This window comes from Blennius ocellaris (genome assembly GCF_963422515.1).
Source record: "Blennius ocellaris genome assembly, chromosome: 13".
In the NCBI taxonomy this organism is placed as follows: domain Eukaryota; kingdom Metazoa; phylum Chordata; class Actinopteri; order Blenniiformes; family Blenniidae; genus Blennius; species Blennius ocellaris.
Window position 1 is genome coordinate 12,510,361 of NC_137662.1, and position 10,518 is coordinate 12,520,878.

A 10,518-nucleotide genomic window follows, 5' to 3' on the forward strand; every position below is an offset into this window, starting at 1 on the left:
TTCTGGTCAGCTGATGAACAAATAAGCCAACAACGACAATACATAAACTTCCGGTTAAGACCCTTCACATTAAAAGACACACGCTATAAGGCAGACGACTAACCTCTGTTTCTGAAAATATAACTTTTAATTAAAATTTAATAAAATACACACGACATAAAGGTGCACTGGAATTCTGGCCTTAACCAGCACTTCACGTTGTCTTTAATAAAATACAACTCTTCAACTGTACTATTATTCTGAAGGCAAAATGAACGCACCGGGATCTCTTGAGAATTTCAGAATCCTTCATTGGAATCGGTGTTTAACTGTTTCAGCTCTTAAGTGATTCCTCAATGAGATTCTTTTTACATTTTTTTTTTAATTTTAAAATCGTGTGTGACTTATATACTTGTGATATATATTTATTAAATTGGCAAACAATTTTAAAAGAGATGCAAATCTCAATGTCACATAATGAACCAAATCTCTAAAAACTACCCATAGCAGGAGTGTCAAACACTTTTTTTTTCAGAGGCCACAAGTCATTTGATCCCGAGTGGCTGCCTGGTAATTAACCACCCTTTTGTTTTACTGCAAAGATATATGAGTACATTGTGGCATTTCAATTAAACATATTTGAACAAAACCTACACAAATCAAATGAAGATTAATCAAACTTCCAAACAGAAAAATAAATGTGGCTGGTATTGTCTCTACATTCTTGCAACTAAAAATCCAAGAAACTATTTGACTTTGTCCACATTTTCACGGTCCATATTTGCAGAATGGCCTGAAATCTTCTCTGTAACAATACAGAATAGCATATGTCTGCTTGAAAACAAGTCTTCATTGACTTTACGTATGTATGAACAATGCAGACACTTGCTCACATGAATTTGAACTCGTTGTTAATTTTACTTTCTAAATTACATAAGTTTGCTGTGTCTGAGAGGTGTTTCTGCCTCTGAGCAAAGATAAATACTTTCCCGACAGTTATATTTGACTTAGACTTCAGCTATTGTTACGGCGAAAACATGCCAACATTTGCTTTTCATGAAACAGGTTAAAGGTGCCCCGGGCAATGATGAAAAACAAACTTGTTATCAACGTTTTGAAAAAATAATTGACAGAAAAAGAAATGGTCAAAAACTAAAGACAATGAGCAGAACAAAATTTTCAGTCAGCCTTAATATCTGCAAGTTGGAGGCTTGAGCTAATTCATAATGCAAAACAAAATCAGCAATGTGAGCTTAGTTCAGAAAGGAAGAGCTTCTCTACAACAAATCATGTCCGGATGGAGCTGCACTTGCTGATGATCTAAAATAATTTCATTGGTAATGATACATGTATTGTTGAGTTGTCTCTGCAGTATCTTGGTGAAGGTTATAGTTGTTTGCACATGAAGCAAACAATCTTGTCTTTGTGGTCCTTGCTGCTTCAGTAGGTCGCTATATTGACGAAGCAATCCCAACAAAATTAATGTCCACAGTCCAGAGAGACTTCAGTCTCCCCAAAAAACATTCCGCTTTGTCCTCCTTCCTCTAATATTGGCACTTCCAGGGCTTCAAATCTAAGACAACCACAGTTATACATTCAGGACTATTATGAGAGTTACTCAGCAGAGTTTCCATGCAGTGAAAGTCATGAGCATGTGGTTCTCCAGCAGTGTCTCTGTGGTCAGAAGGTGCTTTCCCCAGGCGGCCATTGATGCATCAGTTCCCCCTCCAGCCATGCTCAAATCAATATGTTTCTGCTTCATCAGCTTCACACTTAAACACAGAAATCAAATTGTGTAACTTAATAAAAAATGTACCTATATGGCACAGCAAACAAACACTTTCATGACAGTGGTTTCAGCCTCTACTGAAGTAGAATCATAAATACTGAGACCAACACAAGATACACAACCATAAACAAGCATAAAACCCACAAAATATTTTCCTTGAAATAATTGAAAACAGACATGCAGCAATGATTTTCATTGTCAATGTTAGGACGCACATCCTGCACACGTGCAGTTTGCACTTGGTTGCTGATGGTAAACAGTCCATTTTCACTTGGAGTTGCATTGATGTGTGAGCTGTTGACCTCTCTCTGCAGTATCCTGGTGAATGTTAGTTGTCTGCACATTGGGCAGACAACTTTGCCTTGTTTGTTTCCTACACTGCCGCCGTGGGTCTCCATTTTGAGGAGGCAATCCAAACAAAATGAATGTCCACAGTCCAGATAGACTTCAGTCCCAGTGAAAATGCCCAAACACACGGGGCATTCTGCTGCATCCTCCTCCTTGTTCTCTGTGAGCATTTCCATGACCACCAATTCAATGCAGCTTAAGCAGAGTTCAGTGTTTGCAGAGTGAAGTCTTCTTTGTCCTCCACTCCTTATGGGCTCGACTATATACCTGCAGGTGGAGGTGGGCCCATGAAACAAGTTCTGCAGTCTTCTGTTGTGAAGCAGGTATTGTAACCCCTTTCAATGGTGACTTGATTAACTGGTTAGCAGTTCTGGATGGCTATATGTTCCCACCCATGTCAGAGGAGAGCCAATGTATGTTTCTGGATGACATTGCAGCATTTATTTTTGTAAAAGTAAGTAATTTGGATGCTTCTCTCCTATATTATACTTGATCCAAAGAAATGGGAGATTATCAGGGTCTACCAAGGCCAAATAAGGTCCAAATGGCATCTGCTACATTTTGAGCAGAATACGTCATTGTTATATGATTTACCATAGTCAACATGGACCAAAGTACTCCAAAGGGGAAGTTTAAAGTTCAAACAGACACCAATCTCAACAGGGATTCAAACCCTGGTTCAGGTAGCGAGGGGATTCTGATTGTATGTCCAATAAAAGTTTGAATGCTCACAGCAGGAGAGTGCCAAATACATTTTTAGCTCACAGTGAGAATAGAATGTCTCACAAGCCTATTGAATCATTAAGAAATGTAGGATTCTAATAATTGTGTCTTGTTGAAATATACTTTTAGATGTACTTTTTAGGTGTTTAATTTTCTAGAGTCAATTTTTTTAAAAACAACCTAAAACCCAGACACCCTATTGTTTATATGAAATAAAAAAATCTGTTGGACTGTAAAACTAACCAGGGTGCAAATATATATATCACGACCTATACAGTAATAAAAAAAAATAACTTCAAATAACCTGCAATCTTCAATTGTAAAAAAAACATTAACAACCCTGTTGTCTAATCCATAGTCATCAGTAGTTTTCTGTAGGAAATGTTTTCAACCGGAACAATTCTGTGTTCTTAATTGTTATGAACGCATTATGGTAAAGGGTAATGTGGTTACATTAATTTTTAATGTGTTTGTGTGCTTATATTGTTAATGTAAACCACTGTGAAATGCATTGTTGTTGAAATTTGATCTTCAAATAAGTGAGAATATGTATACACATTAAAATATCTCTGCAGAAAGCCAGTTATCCCAATCAAGAGTGCTAAAAGCTGGGACATGACACCCTGCAGCACTGCATGACTTCCCAAGATTGCAAACCACCACTCTGGCTCACATCAATCATTTTGCTCATAGTGGATGCAGAGTGTCTGGTTTTCCCAGTGGAGATTGCTGGGTGGAGGGAGACTTCAAATACAACCCGCCTGAGGAGGAGAGAGGGTTTTTTCACTTTGACATTGTTAACCTGTTTTTGGACTCAAATACTTTGAAATAATTCACGTCAAAAACAAATGATAAACACAGTAGTTTCGGTGTTCAGGAATGCCTCTCGGCCCTCAGGCCTTCTCCGATCCAGGACAGTGCGTACAGCTGAGGTGCAGGACAAGCTTGAAGAAACGTTTTGTTTGTAACTTACCTCCAGCAACATAATTCTAAAAATAAAAATAAAACAATGATGTGCCTCAAATCTTGAAACTTTAAACATGATTGGAAATGATTGTAAGAGTTTTTTTTATTTGGGTGTTTGTTACTCATTATTTAATCCAAGTGTGAACACTTTAAATGCTCTTGAATATGTATCAGTGTGTGGACACTATCTGGACCTTGTAATGTCCTTTTTTAATGACTGAAAAGATGCAATTCAATATCAAAGCAAATGTAATTTCTCCCTCTTGTTCTTGTGTAGACATTGTGTGTGATTATTTTGACGCATTAACGCATATGGACTTGTATGGCTTGTAGATATTTTTTGTGTATTTCTACATCTTCATCGGCGTGTAAACACAGCTTGTGTGCGCGTTTTTGTTTTTCCACCCGGATATGAGCCCTGCTGAGTGCCGCTGACCCACCGGGGGCCGCTCCTCCTGCGACCGTCCCCGACTTCAAGCTCACTTCCTGCCGGCCTGTGTCACTGGGGCTCCAGGCGGCTCAGCGAGATGGCTGCATTCCTGCGAGCTCGTAAATATGTTGGCTGCGTGGTCCGTTTCTCCGACCGTGAACTGTGAAGCGGTGGAGTGACGCGCTCGTGCAGACTTGAGGCACACCTGGCGGACGAGCTGTCATGGTGGGTGACTCGTTGTTTTCCTAACTGTCGTTTTGCCAGCCGCGGCAGCCTGCTAACGTGCTAACCATGCTAACGCTAACGTCACCTGTCGTCCCACCTGGGCTCGCTTTCTTTGCTTCGACGTCGTCTCTTTTTTCAGCCGGGAACGAGTCGCGAAACCTCGAAGAGGCTCACTCGAAACCCCAAAACGCGACTGTAAATGTGCGATATTCTTAGTTCGACTTTGTAATATGTGTTGTTTATGTGCCCTGGGGTACCGTTAGCATTGCGCTGCGCATATTAGTAACGTGAGAGCGAAGTTTCTATGACGCGTTAACAGTGTATTTTAAGTTTCGTTTGCAAAAGGGTAATGTTCTGCTGTGCGTTTTATACACCGAGTCATATTGGAGTCATAATACTTAAGTCTGTTTTGGTTTAGTGAGCTAGCTTTATTACACAGTCCAGATAAATAAAGGTCTCATTCTTCATCTCGTCCACTGAACGTCAGTATTAAGGTGAATATAATGTGTTGGATTCACACCTCAAGGAAACAGTATTTAATCTCAGCTTTTTAATTTAGACACGAAAGATCAAACTTTAGTCCTGTTTAATCTGGGGTCGTACATACATGTTTATAAATGTTCGGTACTACCAAATCATAAAGCATAAATAGATAACTATGATCAATGCTATATGTTGCGCAATAAGACATTTTGGAACTTTCACAAGCGCCATTTATGTTTGTGCATGCAGGTCTGTCCATACCTGAATGGCTTGTCCAAATAAACAGAACATAACAAAGAAAACTAAATGATACAGAGTTTACCATGTTTTCATATTTTTGCTTTTTCGTTTTTTCCAGTTGATCCTTCTTAATGAAACGGTAATAAATACTTTACTGTCTGTCTTAAAGGCTGACGAAAATGCTGATATCGGTGGTACGATTGAGGATGAAGATGAAAATTCAGATGACCCAAACCTTCAGGTGAGAGAATTTCCATGAAAAAGTGATCATTTCTGACTTCCTGCCTGTGTTACTCGTATTAGATGTTGTTGCAAATGACAGGTGGCAACACTTGGGGCACAAGCATTACAGAAGATTTACCAAAAGGTGTCTAAAACCTAAACAGTAAGAAGTAATAGAATGATATAGGGATAAGGTGCCAAGGTACTCTTATCTTAGCTCAGCATGTACCTTTTTTTTTTTTTTTTTTAACAGTTTCATTTAGTTCATATCCCCCCCCCCCCCCCCTGTTGCTCCAGTTAACTATGAACAAGGCATGTACTCTCACACCACCCATTGTAAATCAATAAAAGCTTAGATAAACATTGCGGTCGTGTTGCGTTACCGACTGTCCGTAACCCATGAAGCTAACCTTTTTCTATGTCTATTCTGATGAACTGACTTGGATGAAGGCTTTTATTGCGCCACAGAAAAGTGCAAATTGTGTCCATGAAACACTCGCCTGTCCTCCAGTGAGAGGCTCAAAATGGGGAAAATGTTTGACGGTGTGACCTTAAAACAGTGGTTACAGCTTCTTTTTTGAGAATTGCCTCTTTAAAAAAAAAAAAAAAAAAGCTGCAGGCCCACTTTTCTTATCTCTGATTGCCAAATGCTGAAACACACATCTGCTGTCGCGACCATAGAATTACAGGCACCTTCTTTCCATCAAGCATGAATAATCCCGTCATTCCTTATTATACATGTATCAGGTGTGACCCCCGCAAGTACATGTAGGAGATGAGTAGAAGTGCAGTATAAGCTGCGACAGTTGTCAATAAAAACTTCCAAGTTAGTCTGGCGACGATGAAGGTCACATCAGTCCTGGGTGTTTTGGTTGAACTGCAGCACGAGCTCAACGCGTTCAGAGCTCAGTGGATGTCTGAACTCAAACCGAGCTGCGGACTGGGAGACCGACAGCTGCGGGCCAAAGGTCAGAGGAGGACTCAAGAACATGCTCGGGAGGAGAAAGTGAGTGGTGAAAAGACGTTGTCCACACATCCATACTGTGTAATGTAGTTTTTGAAACTTGCAGGGCCGCTTCACGACTGATGTGGTTCTCTTCGCTCCTCAGGCCACGGAGCTGTTTCTGAGAGCTGTTCAGGAAGAGCAGAGTGGGGCTGTCTATGAAGGTACGTACAGAAGATGTCACAGAAGGCGTGCATGCAACCAAAATCAATGATTGCACTGCTCACAAATGTTTTATTTTTTTTTAAATGTTCTTAGTGGTTTCATAATCTGTTGTGTTTTTCTTGCAGCTATCAAATTCTATCGCATGGCGATGCAACTTGTTCCTGACATCGAGTTCAAGATCAACTACGGCCGTCCTACAGATGCAGACCGAGGTGGAGAAAACTAGTAAGCTGATTCCTTGAACCCTTTCTGGTTTAACGCACGTCAACAGGTCGATAAAGGCAGATCAGTGAGGTTGAGTGTAGTTCTACAAACCAACAACAAAATATTCATGCTGGGGCAGGAGGTAAGAAGGTTTGCAAGGTTTCTTGCCGGCTAAATATTTGCCTAAGGGACCTTCATTTAAATACGTACTGAACCAGTCACGCACATGTTTTCAAAGCAAGAGGTGAGAAACATGGTGTTGTCGGGTTTGTACCAGAGAGATACGGTCACTTCTAACACGTTTCCTCTTTGAAGCTTGAAGGACAATGATACCGACAGGGAGATTGAGGATCTACTCGCATACTTTGAGCAGCAGTTCACACTGGAGAGCACTTTCCCAAAGATCTGCGCTCCTGAGATCGAGATGACTCAGGTTCACATTTCGGGTAAGTCTTTTCATTGTCGCGATACAAGTTCCTAGAGTTTGTATTAATGCGGAAGTAATTATTTTCTTCTTGCGTGTGATTGTAGCCTTGCCGCGTGAGATCTTGATGTACATATTCCGCTGGGTCGTGTCCAGTGATTTGGACATGCGGGCGCTGGAGCAACTCTCGCTGGTCTGCCGAGGGTTTTACATGTGTGCAAGGTCAGCCCAGTGTGTTTTGTGGGGCAGTTAAATAAGAACTATAAGTTGGTTTTGTCTTTACATCAGCTTAAGCTTTAAGATTATATGGTAAAGGATGTGGTTTAACAAGCTTTTCATGCACATTGTTGTTCCGCTGTCTCTGCAGGGATCCGGAGATTTGGCGTTTAGCCTGTTTAAAAGTGTGGGGAAGGAACTGCACCAAACTGGGACCCTTCAAATCCTGGAGGGAGATGTTTCTGCAAAGGCCACGAGTCCGTTTTGATGGTAGTTCAATCTCCTGTCAATTACATCTTCTGTTTCCTGTGTTGAGGCTCATACTGGCATCTGCAGTACTATCACGAACATGGCAGTGAATTGAAAGGAGCCGAGATACTGTTGCTCCGAAGTAATAATTCAGCTTAGGAGCTTCCTTTAATATACCTTTCTGGTGAGTCTTCAAAAGAGAAAGTTGAAGAGCACAAAGTGTGCAAAGCAAACATCTAGTGAATTATTGCTGATTAGTTTATAATGTAACCTTGGAGATGAATTTTACACCACATAAAGTGTGAATCTACTTTCCTTCCATCCAGTTTGTCTCGTATATTTAATGACGTTATGTCGCTGACGCGAGCGGTCAAACTGCTGAATGTTGAACTCGGTACATTTAATTGTCACAGGTGTTTATATCAGCAGGACATCATACATCCGCCAAGGCGAGGAGTCACTGGATGGTTTTTACAGAGCCTGGCATCATGTGGAGTACTATCGGTAAGTGCTTTTCTTTTTTTTTTTGATTGATTGACACATTTTGAAGATGTGTTAACACTGCGGTCACTCTCGCAGGTACCTCCGCTTCTTCCCCGATGGCCACGTCATCATGCTGACCACCCCCGAGGACCCGCTGAGCGTCGTGCCCCGCCTGCGCACCAAGAACACCAGGTCCTCCTCCTGTTTTATACAAAATCAACCCAGAACAAACAATACAGCATGAAAAAAAAAAATAACTTCATTGTTAAAGCTTGTGGTGTTTTCACAGGATGGATGCAGTTCTTTTGGGTCATTTCCGCCTGTCACAGGAGACAGACAATCAAACCAAAGTTTTTGCTGTTGTCAGCAAGAAAAGGGAGGAGGTATGTGAAAGTTCGGGCCATTTGGGGAAAAGTTGGTCACAACGGAATAGGAAAACAGTAGATTGGATTTATTTTATTTATTTTTTTTACAGCAGTTGTGCTGTATCTTAAACAATGCTACCAGATCATGAGTCGAGCTTTTAATTTTTTACAAGGGTATAAAAGACATTTTAAAAACCCATTTATTCTATATTTACTTTTATCTTCAGAGAATATATGAATACATTAAATGCATGTAATTACTGATGAAACAATAATTACTGCATTTCTATTTATGTTGTAATATAACAGAAGCAGTTATAATTTGGACTTAATGAATCTTATGTTATGTTCATGTCAATTAAAAAAAAATGAAACTTTTTAATCAATGAATTAAAGTAATGTTGTAACTTGAATAAAATTCCTGTTTTACATGAATGTTGCAGGCAGTCAGTCATTTCCTGGATCGTTTCAGACGTTTGTTGTTTGTCCACAGAAAACAGCCGAGTTTCAAAAGAACCGGTTCTACAGGAGAACCACTGCCCAGGAGACTGAGCACAGCTTCCACGTGGGGCTGCATCTGTCCTCTGGGGGGCGCCAGAGTTTCAGTAAGCTGGTGTGGATCCACCACTCCTGCCACATCACTTACAAGTGAGTAAACACAAGGATGAATCCTTTCCGTTTTCTTCTCCAGTAGACTTGTGATCGTTATCATGACGTTGTCTGCAATTTTGTATTTAAAAAAAAAAAAAACCTGGATTGTGTTTCCAGGCTGACGGGGGAAACCGTGGTCACCGCGTTCGACCTGGACAGGATGTACACACCCTTCTTCTTCGCACGTGTGAAGAGTTACACTGCTTTCTCTGAGCAGCCTCTTTAGGCTTTGCAGAAACCTGCACGCAATCCCACAGAGACCGCCATTCAAACAAAACACATAATGCACTTCGTCCTGTTAAATTTGTGCTGCAGCTGGATCGTGGTGTCGCTATTGGAACTTCCCTGTTACCTATATACACACACACCCACACACACACACACACGCACGCACACACACACACACACACACACGCACACGCTTGCCATGTGTCAGGTCCACCTCGTAGAATACTACTTATTTTCTGATTTCAGAAATATGGTAATTTCCTGGAAGCTAAAATAATTAGCACCATTTCTGACCTGTTCCAAGCAGTGAATGTTCATACTGTTTTTATTCTCATGGTGCACTTTCTTCCTCCAATAAACAGTGATGAACGAAGCAGCCAGCTTGACTTTCTAATAGATTTTTTTCGTTGACTCATGGCTGGAGGAAAAAAATGAGAAGTCGCAGTGAAGTCATTGCTATTGCCTTTTCTCTCACGTCGTCTCATTGAAGAGACACTGCAGATGTGATTTCAGACCGCGGCACCATTTGTCTTTCCGAGGGCACACGGATATAATCCACGTATTACATTTTCTGGGAACCGAGCACAGACAGATCAAACAGGATTTGCAGAGAAGGGGGGGAAAAAAAACAAATGAATTTGAAAGTTGTATTGGATTAGGCTCAAATAATACGTGGCTTGTCGATTCCCACTGTTTGCTGGTTTCTGAAAGAAACTACAGTCCGTTTGAAAGTCCTGTGTGGCAACGGCACACAAATCCTCAGGTGTGTTTCCAAACACTTATTGCTTGGGTTCGTATGCGAGTTCCTACTGGGGACCCAGCAGAACAATAGAAAACAAGATTAATCAATTACTTGCACATCATCTGGAGGGTAAACTTTATAAACGACAATCAGGTCTCACATTTGGAGCAAGTAAGAAAAAAGCAAATACGTTGGATCTTCAAATAGAAACCAAACTATTTCTTTCCAGAGGTCTGACTAATCATTTCTCACTCAAGACAAAACTGAAAGTGAATACATAGCCGTTGTTTTTCAGAAAGAAACCCTCCCCCCCCCCTCTCCTTAGTATCAGTGAGTGGAGCGTTGTCATGCCGCCAAAGCTCAAAGACCCGCTGTCTTCTACA

General features: G+C 40.8%; 1 protein-coding gene across 1 annotated transcript; it reads left to right on the plus strand.

The window, feature by feature from the left end:
* Nucleotides 1-4,308: 4,308 nt before the first annotated feature.
* On the plus strand, nt 4,309-9,766 carry fbxo9 (F-box protein 9). Its single transcript, XM_080508178.1, has 13 exons — nt 4,309-4,460; nt 5,353-5,424; nt 6,289-6,411; nt 6,515-6,572; nt 6,699-6,798; nt 7,093-7,223; nt 7,309-7,423; nt 7,569-7,687; nt 8,080-8,170; nt 8,246-8,341; nt 8,439-8,532; nt 9,008-9,162; nt 9,283-9,766. Exons 1-13 carry the CDS (start codon nt 4,458-4,460, stop codon nt 9,389-9,391), a joined length of 1,266 nt encoding a protein of 421 aa, XP_080364304.1. The 5' UTR covers nt 4,309-4,457; the 3' UTR covers nt 9,392-9,766.
* The last annotated feature ends 752 nt before the right edge of the window (nt 9,767-10,518 follow it).